The sequence below is a fragment of the Gobius niger genome, assembly GCF_951799975.1.
Source record: "Gobius niger genome assembly, chromosome: 16".
Lineage (NCBI taxonomy): Eukaryota > Metazoa > Chordata > Actinopteri > Gobiiformes > Gobiidae > Gobius > Gobius niger.
In genome coordinates this window covers 7,576,617-7,590,310 of record NC_136867.1, presented here as the reverse complement: position 1 = coordinate 7,590,310, position 13,694 = coordinate 7,576,617, and the positions used below count along the sequence as shown (strand labels likewise).

The 13,694-nt window shown below is 43.7% G+C and overlaps 1 protein-coding gene across 2 annotated transcripts in view; it reads right to left on the bottom strand.

Moving 5' to 3' along the window:
* LOC306976016 (SLIT and NTRK-like protein 3) overlaps nt 1-13,694 on the bottom strand; it is a 99,325-nt gene that overhangs the window by 58,795 nt on the left and 26,836 nt on the right. For both annotated transcript variants that reach the window (XM_079573852.1, XM_079573853.1), the window contains exons 3-5: nt 11,091-11,342; nt 5,948-6,063; nt 2,925-3,806 (exon numbers count right to left, since the gene is read on the bottom strand). In XM_079573852.1, coding sequence (XP_079429978.1) covers nt 2,925-3,806; nt 5,948-6,063; nt 11,091-11,342 — 1,250 coding nt within the window. The remainder of the gene's footprint in view (nt 1-2,924; nt 3,807-5,947; nt 6,064-11,090; nt 11,343-13,694) is intronic.

The following is a 13,694-nucleotide window of genomic DNA, read 5'->3' as shown; positions in this document are numbered from 1 at the left end:
CATGTTCCAGCAATGTCCTAAGGTGTAGAATGAGCCCAGACTGCCTCTAAAATCCTCCACTGTCCCTCAAAAAGTTGTTACTTCGGGTCCAAATTGCCGTCATGCCCGAGCTTAATATAGAAGGTGCAGTTACACGTATGACCTGAGGTGGCAGTAGTGAGTGTAAAATGGCCAACTTGCATCTCGCCCCTTTCAAGGAATGGGCCACTCTTTTTACATACTGAGATATTTTCTTACCTGAGCTTAGACGAGTTGCTGCGTAACTGTCTGGTCTTTGTGCGTGCGCTCAGTCTAGCAAAAAGACCAAAGACGTTGTTAGCATTTAGCCTCTCCCAGCATATTCCAATAGCTCCAAACTGGGGTGAAGTTAGAAGCGACCAAGCTCTTCCACGTTTTCCCAATTTAAATACAGTTACATGAAAAGTTACACAATCTTCGACTTTACTGCTCGGACGTCGAAGTGCTCCTGAGGTATTATTACGCCTCACAATATAGTTCCCCTTTATAACCACTTAGAAAATCGACATGCTTCATTTCGTGTAACTATACTTGGATGGTGTAACTTTTCACCGAACTGTATTTAAATAGGGAAAATGTGGAAGAGCTTGGAAGCTTCTAACTTCACCCCAGTTTGGAGCTATAGGAATATGCTAGAGGCTAAATGCCAACAACGTCTTTATGCGTGACTGAGCGCACGCACAAAGACCAGACAGGTACGCATCAACTCGTCTAAGGTAAGAACATATCTCAGCATGTAAAAAACGGTGGCCTGTTCCTTTAAAATGACCGAACCAAACTAGTGCGCACGGTTGATCTCTGGCTATTTTCTGGCTATTTTCTCGCTGGAAGTCGTATATACGCGTAAAGAAAAGTCTGTGGTACATTGGTGTCCTGCACATGAACCAATGAGCACAAGTCAGGGTCGGCAAACATGGCAGTATAAATCCTGATATCTCCACCTAATGGTCCCCATGGTAAAAAAAAAGTCAAGCACAACACGTGGCGAACTCCCCTTGAATATGAACGACACGGACCCTCGCTTCCTCTGGGCAAACAGCCCACAGAGCCGCACTCAGCACTATAAGGCCCTAAGTATTCCCTCCACACACCCACTGAAAAAGGCAGTGTGTGTGCGTGTGTGTGTGTGTGTGTGTGTGTGTGTGTGGGGGGGGGGGTTCCTGTGTACAAATAAGCCAGCGCTCTACGCATGAGCCGCTTGGGACCCGACTGAACGTGCATGTTTGTGAAAGGCTTTTATAAAAAAAGACATATAGGCTATACTGCATCACAACAGCGACCATTTGCTGGTCCAAAAAGTGGAAAAATAAACAGGAAAACTTCAATTTCCGATCCACTTTATTTCTATAGCGCGTTTTATCAACAATTTGTCTGGCTCTGGCCACCGCGGATGTTTGCGAATGCATTCGAAACGCTTACTGTCAGGTGATGAAAAATACATCACACGTTTATATGACCTTTTCGTTGAGACTTAAACTTAACCTTTCGACTCGGACCTGATTATCCTTCAAGAGCAACAGCAGAATAATTTGGGGGGGGGGGGGGGGGAATGCAAAGCGGCAAGCACCTCGTTCTGCTTTGTTTTGACATACGGGGGCAATTTAGCTGTTACCTTTCAATGTAATCAAATTGTATAACCGCCTCTGCACCTTTTAGAGACAAACTGCATTCCGACCATTTGCCTTCAGGAAAAAAATGGAAATCAGGGAAGCAATGGAGCTTGAAGACGGAGGAGAAAATACATGGTGGTTATACTTACAAGCATGTAAAAAAAAACACAGATTATCAGGAGATGAGGAAGTGTTAAGGTGTTCATCGACAAACACATCAAGCGGACTTTATGATGTTACGATTGTTGTTTCAACAGTCCTTCAAAGCTGATGAAATAGTTCTCCCCTGTGGTTATGTCCATAGCTATGTTGCTTAACCATGTTTAATGACGCTCCCAAATGTTGCCCGCAAAACCTCAGGCCTCAATCCTGGCATTCAAAGTGATCTCTTTTTGTGTGTTTATCCTTTGAGAGGGGTGGGCAATTTTCTAAGAACTTTGAACATACGGAGTTCATCCCCCACATACGGAGCATCACGCTACTGAAACCTAATAAGAAATGGGGGCTGGCTCTGGATGTTCCTTCTTGCCCTCTTTAAGTCATTGCTGAACGCAGGCTTGTCATTCTGACCTCCAAGGGTTTGTCTTAACATGCGCAACATTGTCCTATATTTTTAATTTTCTTGTTTTTACTTTCGCCCTATTCTAAATGTCGTAGCTGAAAAAAACAAATTGCTAGCATGAACAAGCTTCAGTTCACTTCACGGCTATGGGGGAAACCCACCCTGACTTAGTCCAAAGCCATTCTGCAGCTCACAGGAACAACAGCGGCAGAAAAGGGGCTCAATGACACCAACGCCATGATGCTGAAGCCATCCAGATCAGGCTCTTTTTCTTTTTTTTCTTCTTTTTTTACAGCGGAAAATTCCAAATCTAGCAGCGTGCAATTTACAGGCACTGGGATTTTACAGCTTTTTCAGATTTACTGCGTCTGTTCTTGACTGTGCAAGGCCAAAAGCAGCTCCGCCACCATCAGAAATGGAAGAGGGTAAGTATAGTACAGCGGTACTTACGTTACATACGTCTCTTGCCCATTGCCACCAAAGTGTTCCTGAACTGATTGGAGAGCACTACCCCAGACCAAGAGCTGGGACAGCTCCTCTAAACGCAGCCCAGTGCCCCAGTTCTTCCCTGTTATAATTGGTTAGATTGGTCAGTCACTTGCTCAGAGAGTCTACCGATCGTCTACCGTCGTCTACCTTCATCTTCTTCAGACAAACTCAAGGCCAGGACGACACAAAGCACGCCAACTACAAAGCTGAGATCATGTTCCTTCCAAAGACATTTGACAGCCTACCTCAGATTGTAGAGCCCCAGGAACATGTCGGGGCTGAGTCTCTCCAGGTTGTTCCCGTTGAGGTAGAGGCTCCTCAGGCTGCTCAGGCTGGAGAAGGCCCCCTCCTGGAGGTGCGAGATCCGGTTATTCCCCAAGTGCAGCAGGTCCAGGCTCGAAAAGTTCCAGAAGTCCGTCCGGTAGATCCGCTGGATGAGATTCCCGCTCAAGTACAACTTCCTCCCGTTCAAAGGCCGCGGCGTCAACTGCGAAACATTGTGAAAGCCGCACTCTTTACAGTTGACCGTCAGGCCCAGGTCCGATATGTGGAGGTTACAGGTGCAGCCGATGGGGCAGATGATCGGGATGGGCGGACGCGTTTGGTAGCCCGCTACGGGTGGGTTCTGCGGGCTTCGGGCGGTGGGCGGAGTTCTGGATGCCCGGGGCTTCTTGGTGGGCCTGGGTAGCCTCTCTTTGCGCTCGGCCGACGAGGAGGACGACGACGTGGAAGTGTGCGTGTTCTGGCGCGATCCGTGGACCATCGAGGAGGGTTTGGTGGGTCTCACCCGGGGCTTGGCGTTGGACGGGGGGTGCTGAGGCTGGCTCCCCACCTCTGCCTGAAGCTCCTTGTCGGGGAGGGCCGCGCACAGCTCCTTGCGGGGGATTTCGCGGAGGTCCTTGCCGTGAAGATGGAAGGGGTACTCGCAGGTCACGTCCCCGACCACGGCGGTGTAGGGGATCTGGGAGAGCCACTGTTGGAGCTGCACGGCCTCGCAGCCGCAGCTCCAGGGGTTTTCCTCTAACTGGAGCTCCATCAGAGAGCGCCCCACGTACTCCAGGGTGCCCGCGAAGGCCAGGCTCTTCAGACGGTTCCCCCGCAGGTCCAGGTGGGTGAGGGAGACCGATCTGGAGAACAGAAACAGCAGAGAGATAAGACATTGATAATCCATGGGAGGAACTGGTCGCACTTGTCTTTATATCCCAGTAACAGCATTGTACATGGCCAGATTTACGTTGCTAAAGTCTGAAGAGTCTCATGGAAGATGTGGGACAGGCTTCAACTCTTACAATGTTCAAATCTTTGTTGAATATGCTTCTGTTCAGTGGAGCGTTTTACATGGAAATAGCATGGTGACTTGGGAGAACAAGGGACAGTTCCCCATCTATCTCTCTTTCAGGTTAAGGATCTGGGAACTATTTGGGAAAGATTTTTTGACATTACAGGAAAAGTTTGTGAACGCTTTGGATTTTGGTCACTAAATTGGTCACGTGTGGTCTGATCTTCATCAAAATCAAAAGAATGATTAAACAGTGTCTGCTTGAACTAATACCACCCAAACATTTACATTTTATCATATTTATATGATAAAATATGTTATATAAACATTCACAATATAACAGAAAAAGTAAGTGAACCCCAGAAATCTGATCGTTGTGTCTAATCTGCAACTACAGGAAGCAGTTATTGCTGCAAAAGAAGGATCAACCAGCTATTTAATACAGGGGATTCCATGCTGTTGTGAATGTCTCGGGTTATTCTGCAAAATATCTTCATAAACTTGTGAATAAATTGTTGTCCGGGCACTTAGGCAACAAAACAGCCCCACACCATAATTCTCCTGCTCCAGACTTCACTGTGAGCATAGTGTAAAGATGTTGTTTGTGCAGCAATAACTGCTTTCCTGTAGGTGCAGATTAGACGCTCACAACAATCAGGACCATTCCTCTTCACAAAACTGCTGCTGCGAGATTTCTGGGGTTCACTTACTTTTTCCACGCTGTCCTGTGAATGTTTACATGCTACGGCCAATAAAAATATGATAAAATGTAAATGTCTGGGTGGTATTAGTTTAAGCATCCATCCATCCATCCATTCTTCCACTTGTCCGGGTCGTGGGGGCAGCTGTTGGAGCTGCCCAAATCACATTGCACCAGCCCCTTATGGCTCCTCCTGCAGGTGGTGGGTCCACAGAAGGACGGCCTCATGGTTCTAACCGGGCCTGTTGGTCTCATAAGGGGCTTCTGAACCCGCTCTTTGTCTGACCCGTCACCAAGGACCTGTTTGCCATGGGAGACCCTACCAGGGGCACGAAGCCCCCGACAACAGAGCCCCCAGGATCATTCAGGTACTCAAACCCCCCCACCACGTTAAGGTGGCGGTTCCAGGAGGGGTAGTTTAAGGAGACACTGTTTATTCATTCTTATGATTTTGATGAAGATCAGACCACACTTTATGACCAATTCAGGCAGAGATGTAAGAAATTCCAAAGCGTTCACATACATTTTCCACCTATTGCACATAATAGGAGTAATCAGGAAACAGTTTGGGCCTGTTCCCCCCCATCCATCACACCGTTCCAACGTGTTCCTGTAACTACTGACAGAACAAGCAGGCGTTTTTGCTCCACTAGGTGATTTACAGTCTTAATGTGCGAGGATTCGTCACAACACCATGAAACAAACTAGTCGTGTGCCCTGTTTCCGTGTAATTAACATATCTGCGATCTATTTCCATCCTATGCAATTACGGTCAAAATGATCCAGTTGCCGTAGCTCCAATAAAAAATAAATACATCTAAAAACGGTGAAAAAAAAACACGTCAAGTGGGAGAGAAAATTAATTGCACGGCGAAATGGTGGAGATGTATGAAAGCACCTAGTGTAATCAAAACAGATCAAGGAGATTTGCTTTAGCTTAAACAATAATTACGTGGTTGCCACTCACCACAGTGACTCATTATTGTTGCGATTTCCACAACTGCACTACGGCGATATAGAAAGAAACAGTACACACATTGTTTTTATTGCAATGTTTCTACCAAATGACTCGTCTGTAAGCAAAGTGTATTCGCACTTGTTCAAAATTGACACGTTTCGATATGAAAGTTTTAATACACCTCAAGTTCGGAATCAGACGCCGACTAAATCGCTCTTTCATTTGTTCATCCGGCACGACTTCAAACACTGTCGCGTTTTGCCAATACGAAAAAATGATAAAAGACAAGAAAGAAGGGAAAAAAAAAAAAACTCAACAGGCGGGCGGTTACCTGAAGAGGTGCGCGGGCAGAGCGGGGATCAGGTTGTCGTTGAGAATGAGAACTCGCAGCTTGTGGAGGAACCTCAGGGCTCCGCTGTCTATTCGTTTGATCACATTGTAGTCAGCCTTCAGACACAGAGAGAGAGAGAGGGGAGAGAGCGATAAAGGGAGGGAGAGAGAGAGAGGGAAGAGAGAGAATCAGCACAGTCACTGCAGCGAAAACACCCTCGGCATGAAAACACAGCAGGCTGGCGTCCTCTTTCATCAGGAATCAAGTGACAATAGGTTGCGTTCGCGTTATGGAATTTGTCAAAATCTCAAACGGAGCGCAGGGGCCTGTTAGCGTACAGTTGAAGCGCCATTAGCGAGAGAGGAAAAAAAAAGAAAAATGAGAGAGAAAAAAATGTCAAATCCATCTCTCATCATTCTGTGTTTGGAAGTGGAACCACAAACAATATACATTTCGCTGAAAGCCCCTTCTCATTGAATAATACATCCGCTTTTCGATGCCATAGCGACACGAAGAGAAGACTTTTCACTGCAGAGAGCTATATAATTACAGATACATTTACCACAAGGCAAAACATCTGTATTGAGAGACTTTTTGTGGGTTTAAAAAAAAGGCATCTGGACGAGCACCAATAGTGAGAAAAACTAGAATCCATTTCAAGCATATTCTCTTTGTGCATGCACTTCCTGTTTTCCATTGTAATCCATAGAACATGAAATGGGAATAAACAAAAAAAGCTCAAAGGAAATAAGTTTGACCCACCTCAGGCTGATCACAGAGCGGGGAGGATGAAACGGGAGAAGTGACCGGGGATTATTTTCAGTGATATTTTTTGTTTACTTTCTGTTGTCTTTTGATTTTGATTGATGGTTTGAGTCTGATCTCTGACAGCGGTGCGTGAGAAGCGCTACACGTTACTTCAAAAACAGAAATCAAAGGCGGTGCCAGCTCAAGTTAGGCCCGCGGGTTTGGCCGTGAACACAGGAGGGCTTACCTTCCCGGCCAGCTGAATTCTCGCGGTGTTTGTGAGTTCGCAAACACCACGAGAATTCTCTGTGAACCTCTCCTACCTCTCCCTGAATAAGGTGAATAAGACCCCCCACACAGGGAGGGGTTTGACATACCATGAACGGCCATTTTTGTCTCATCACTCGCCACAGATGGATGTATAATTCCAATTCTCTGACCAGGGGAAAGTCAGAGCGGAAGAAGTTTCTTGGATAAGGTGAAAAGTCTCAATTCAAAGCAACCTATTGCAGGTGACGACTTTACGTGAACCTTTGCTATAATAGAATGCATCTGGGCGACTGAGAGCTTACACACGAAACTAAAGGCTATGACAAATAGCAGACCTATAAGTAAATAGCAGACCTATAAGTAAATAGCAGACCTATAAGTATTCTGCCAATTTTGAGTAAGATCACAGAGAAAATTGTTTATGATCAAATTAATCTGTATTTCTCTAAAAATGGCTTGAATTCACCCGATCAACATGCTTATAAGAAAGGACACTCCACAACGACAGCCTTAGTTCAGATGACGGATGATTGGTTGCATGAAATTGATGATAGAAAATTAGTTGGAGTTGCAATGCTAGATCTGAGTGCAGCATTTGATTTAATTAATTACGATTTATTATTGGGAAAACTTAGTTGTTATGGATTTCAAAAGTGAACAATACAATGGATCTATAGCTAACTTACTAATAGGGAGTTTAATGTACTGTTTAATGGTAGTTATTCTGAGACAAAGGTTCTGTGTTGTGGGGTGCCTCAAGGGAGTTGCCTTGGACCACTGTTATTTTCTATTTTTACTAACGTTTTGTCTTTTATTTTGGAGTGTGCCACTATAGCCCTATATGCAGATGACTTAACTGTGTATGTGTCGGATTACGACTCTACCAGACTTAATACTACATTAAATAATGAACTAAAACGAATTGAAAATTGGATCAAAGAAAATAAGTTAATTATTAATGTTGCAAAAAGCAAATGTATGATGCTGGGATCTAATCATCTTTTAAAAGAGTCCCCTGCTCTGAATTTGTTTGTTGGTGGGTCGATCATTGAACAAGTGGCTGAGGCCAAACTGCTTGGTGTGACCCGGGACAGCAGGCTGAACTGGAATGCTCACATAAAACAATTAGTGAACAAAATGGGCAGGAGTATGGCCGCAGTTCGGCATTGCAGAAAATGCATACCGACTCGCATACGGAAAACTTTGGTGGAGTCAATAGTTTTATGTCATCTGGATTATTGCCCCATCATTTGGGCAACAACTACAGAGAATAATTTAAACAGATTACAGATTGCACAAAATAAAGCGGCTCGGCTTGTGCTTAACTGTTCTTTCAGAGCAAGTATTACAGACATGCACAATCAGTTAGCATGGCTTCAGGTAAGAAGCAGAATCAATTATTGTCTTATTAAGGCGAGACACTGCAGGTGAATAGGGGAAAAAATGTATATTTACAGATATCAATTTGAAACTTTTGCTGTCGACTACTAGCATAAAAGTGAGAAAAAAATACATTGCAAGTTTTCTGTCATTTTATCTTTTCATATAAGAACAAGGTGTTTTATGCCTAAAAATGCCCCAAATTTCCCATTTTTTCGGCGACGAAATCTGAATAATGGATAGAGCTACATTCAAATTTATGCTTTCATTTTATTGATGAATGAGATACCAAGACTTTCTCAGAGGGGATTTTGGATTTCTTGTTTAGTTTTAAAATAAGCTGTTTTTAGTGGAAAAAATGGTAAAAATGTAATTTTCCCCTTATTTTTTGACATTCAAAACTCAATAAATGGGGTTTAGGGATTAGATAATAAAAAATCCCTCTGAAAAAATCTTCCAAATATTGTTCAGTCCAAGGCTGGAAAATGTGAAGTCTTTAGGTCCGACTGACGTGGACATAGTGTCGCCACAATGACAGAAAAATGTGTTTTGAGAAAAAGGCCCTTGAATTTGCGTTCTCCCATATAAGTCTATGGGGGAACATGGAATCAGCGCAATATTTAAACATGTTATTGTGAAGATTAGGCATATTTTCTGTTTCCGGGTGAAAGCTTATATGTTCAGAGACCAATTTGGCCCAAAACCTGAAAACTGAAAAAATTGAGTTTTGCCTGTAGTGTCTCCCCTTAAATTTCTAAAAAATATAATTATTACAAAAGCACCTGAAATTATTTATAATAGACTGACCCTCTTCAGTGATGTTCATACTTATTCCACTAGCCAATCAAGTGAAGGGCGTTTTCTGTTACCTGTCTGTCGAACAAATCAACTTCAGAGAACATCGTGTTATAGAGCGATGGTGGCATGGAATTCTCTCCCACAATTCCTGGTTTCTGAGATTCACAATGTTTGTTTTTCCAAAAGACTTAGACTGTGTGCACTTACTTTGGAGTAACTGGAACATCTATGTAATGACTTTATAATGAGCTAAGTCAGCTGAAATGTTTTTGTTATGTTTAATATGATACCCCGAGAGTGGTAATATTTCTTATCATAAAAGAGCTTATATTATATTGTTATATTGTTATATTGTCATGTTCAGTAGGGCTGAAATGGCTAATCGATCGGTCGACAACTAATCGATTATTGAAATAGTTGACAAATATTTTTGTCAAAAAAGGGAATGGAAAGAAAAAAAAAAAAAAACATTTTTGTAAAAAGAAAAAGAGAGGAAAAAAAAATTACTATTTCAATACTTTATTCACAGCCAATCAATTAGTTGTGTAAATAACTTGGATTGATCGACTATCAAAATGATCGTTAGTTGCAGCCCTAATGTGTTATATGTATATGTGTTGTGTTTTGTTGTGTGTGTGTGTGTGTGCGTGTGTGTGTGGGTGTGTTTTGTGTGCACTTCTGTACTTGTCTTCATTGTTGCACAGCCTTGATGTTAATATTTGTTGAAAATTGTCAAGACCCCAGGAAGAATAGCTGCTTTATTTAGTAGCTAATGGGGATCTAAATAAATAAACAAATAAACAAAACATTCCATAAAAAATAAATACTCTGCTTCACGGTCTTAAATGTATTGTTTTGTTGACTACAAGGACCGTGATCCTTTGATCAGTTCAGTGTCCTCAGCAAAACATTGACTAAATTTGAATACTAATCCTTTGAAATATGATTGCATTTCATCCACGCTGCGACCTTCCCCACACAATATCGCAGTCACTCCTTATTAGGACATTCGCATCTGCAGAAGCTCCACAGTCGGTGTTTATGCTGCTCTGAGCCCCGGCGGTAGCAGGAGCTGCACTCTCCATCTGCCACGACTCCAGTCACAATTCACTGTTATGTGCATGCAAATTATACTTCGGCATTTCCAATTCATATAATCCACCAAAATACTGTTTGGGATTGAACGGTATAAATTACACGTTATGGGCAAAATCCGCCATTTTTCTTGTGAGGAGCCTGATGTGTTTATGCTATAATAATGTTTACCACAATGATTACCATAGTTACAGCCTTTATTGTTACAAAGAACACACAGGTGATGTATATGGATTACAGTTCACAGAAAATGTTTGCCATCGCATTTTTCCGTCGTTGTCAAGTCTAAAAATCTGCTTGCATCATGTTGTGTTACTAGACACAATCTAATGTTTTAGCTAATGCAAATTCTATCAGTCTTTGTGAGTCACATTCAGTCCAATTAAACCTGAATTGAAATCACAAAGCTACCAAATGCTCATCTATCCTGCCTTTCACACTTTGTTTTTTTGTTTTTTTCTGCAGCAGAGACTACAGTGACATCTAAAAGCATAAAAAAATCTTCTGGCGACTGGAAACCTTCCGTATGTATGGAAGTGCTGCTGGCCAAAAAGGCAATTTGGTTTAATTATGTCATTTTCAACTTTATAGTCCTTTTAAGCTGTTTTCCCCCCAGTATGGCGCTGACTGTCCTGCGTTACCATGGAGATCAGCTGTGATACATCTGTTTTAATGAGCCGATAGACAATGTTTGCTAGTAGTTATACAAACAAAGTAACCAAGAGAGCTGTGGAACAACTTTATCAACTACTATGTCACATTGAACACACTATAGACTCCAAACGCTCCGGAATTGGACATTTTCTAATCTCCATTATGGAACGCAACGAGATCCTCAGAAACACTTGTTTACCTGTAGGTACTCCAGCGCCTCCAGGCCGAGGAAGGTGTCGTTCCTGAAGACCTCCAGCTTGTTCTCGTGCAGGTAGAGCCTCCTCAGCTTGGCCAGCCCGTTGAAGGCGCCCACCCGGATGTCCTGGAGCGCCGTGTTGCCCAGGTTGAGCAGCACGGCGTTGGTAAGGTGCTGGAAGGTGTTGGCATAGAGGCGCCGCAGGGTGTTCCGCTGAAGGTTGAGATTGAAGGGGCGGACCCACGAGTGCGCCACCTGGGAGGGAGAGGGATTAGCCCGATCAGCGGTTTTGTTAATGACACGTGCGGGGACGGCGGCTGACAGGATGCCAGCTGCAGATAAGTAGAGTGTGGAAATTAGGGAGATAAGGGCGCGGATGTGTTGAGTGAGCCGGTCCATGAGGTGTCAGGTATGGCTGAGCTTTTCAAGTTCAGAATATGAACATAAGTAAAGGACTAGCTGGAGTTGTGGCGATGTCGTGAGGTGGTGCTTCATCTCCTGTGTATCTAGTTAACATCCATACCCCGTATACTTACACTTGTTCTGACCATTTCAGTGCTAAAATTTCCGTCATGAAGTGCTAACTACTTCTACTACTCGTCTACTATTGCAGCCCATTTGAGCTGCATTGTCAGGGGTGCCCAAAGTGCAGCTCGGGGTCCAAATGCGGCTCCCAGACTAATTTTTTTGGTGGCCCTCAAGCGTCTTGTTAAATTGGTACACATCTCCAGAGATAGTACTTTTTCCCACTGCAAATGTACTAATTCCACACAATTGGTATATGGTCTCAACATATATAGTGCTTTTCCATCTACATTAGGCCCCCAAAGCGGTAAGAAACAGTAAGAAACCACTCTCCCGCTCACACACCGATGTACGCAGACACTGGAGGCAAGGTGGGTGAAGTGTCTTGCCCAAAGGACACAACGGCAGTGGGCACCTTCAGGAGGCGGGAGTCAAACCCCCGACCTTCCGATAATGAGACGACCACCGGCATCCCAACAAGTTGCAATTAAAATCTCCAAAACAAACTTTTTATTGTGAGACAGAGCTGGCATTAAAGGTGCATTATGCAACTTTTTATGCGGGAAAAAAAAGTTGATATTTGTGCATATTTGACCTTGTAGTGACCCAGCGGCTGTATGAGTGGTCCGCATGGCGCCTTTACTTTCTATGACAGTGGTCTCTATGACGCTCCAGGATCAACTGTTTTGCTGGTTATCTGGTGAGAGGGTCCGTCAGCAGAGAAAACATTCAAAAAAATTGATCCAGGAGCATCACCGAGACAACTGTGATCAAAAGTAAAGGTTCCATGCTGACCACTCATAAAGCCGCTGGGTCATTACAAGGTGAAATACGCACAAATAACAACTTTATATATGTGGCCCTCGATGAAAAAAAGTACTGCCATTGTGTATAGATCACAGTATACATTTTATACATCTGCAGGAACATTGAAGTGGATCAGTCAGTATTGGTATCAGTTCTCTGTATCGGTTCAGAACTCCATTACGTCCCAACTTGAGAGGCTGGACTGCTGGATTTATAATTGGGCTGGGGCGCTCTCTGCAGGCAGCGGTGGGAACAACATACTTACAAGCATTGCCGTTCAGATAAGGGCATGCTAATGTTAATCAATATGATGATGAACACGCTTCGAGAGCAGAAGTGTTCAGAACAGGATGACTGATGGATATATTCTTTCATGTTCCCTCACACATGAGCGCTTCAGAAGTAGAAGAAGAAACAACCCTATTCGACCGGATTACTCAAAGTCACGAGAATAAAGTGAAATGCTTCATGGTTAAAGCTAGTCTAAAAAAAAAGCCAATTTTGCATGATAGGTCCCGTTTTAACATACAGGAGAGGACAGAACAAGTTAGTAGAGGTTTACGCTGTAGATATTAAATGGGCAGCTGCTTCTAAAACATAATAGAACACTTTGTAGACCGTGCACTGTGTTGTTCGCAATTGCACCGCTTAAAGAATAGCAGTCGTTGTGATTTACAAATTGCAGCCATTCAAATTGCACCGACACTTCTCCCGCTACTACCGAAAACAAACAGCCTTTTTAAGTCTAATTCCTTAATGTATTGCAACGGCACCTCCCATTTCTCTTGCCTCCCGCGTATTTCATTTCAAGTGCTCGCATTCCAAGCCTTAAAACACAAGTCGAGGCAGAACTCTCGTGATGATTTTTCTCATTATTGTTGTAATAACAAAGTTGGCTCACGGAAAGAGACCGCGTTACCTGCCAACGCCGGACAGCCCGCATTTGTTATATGCTATATATATACACGGCAAAGTCTGCGCAACTAATCCGAAGTCACACAGGTTGTTGGTTTTAACTCGCGGCGTCTATTTTCAATCGAGCTCAAATCAAATCTGGCTCAAATCCCGGGGGGGGGGGACCGATACCTGCCTCGCCCGCCTGCTCGGAGCAATATCTGAAAAGGTCAATTCATATCAAAGAGCGGCTGTATAAGCTGTCAGGAGGAGGGGGGGGGAACAGGTGCCTGGAGATGTGGAGATGCATGAGGATGTAATGTAGGGGTGTCCAGACCACGGCCCGGGGGGCGGAATGCGGCGCTTTGATCACATTTCTCT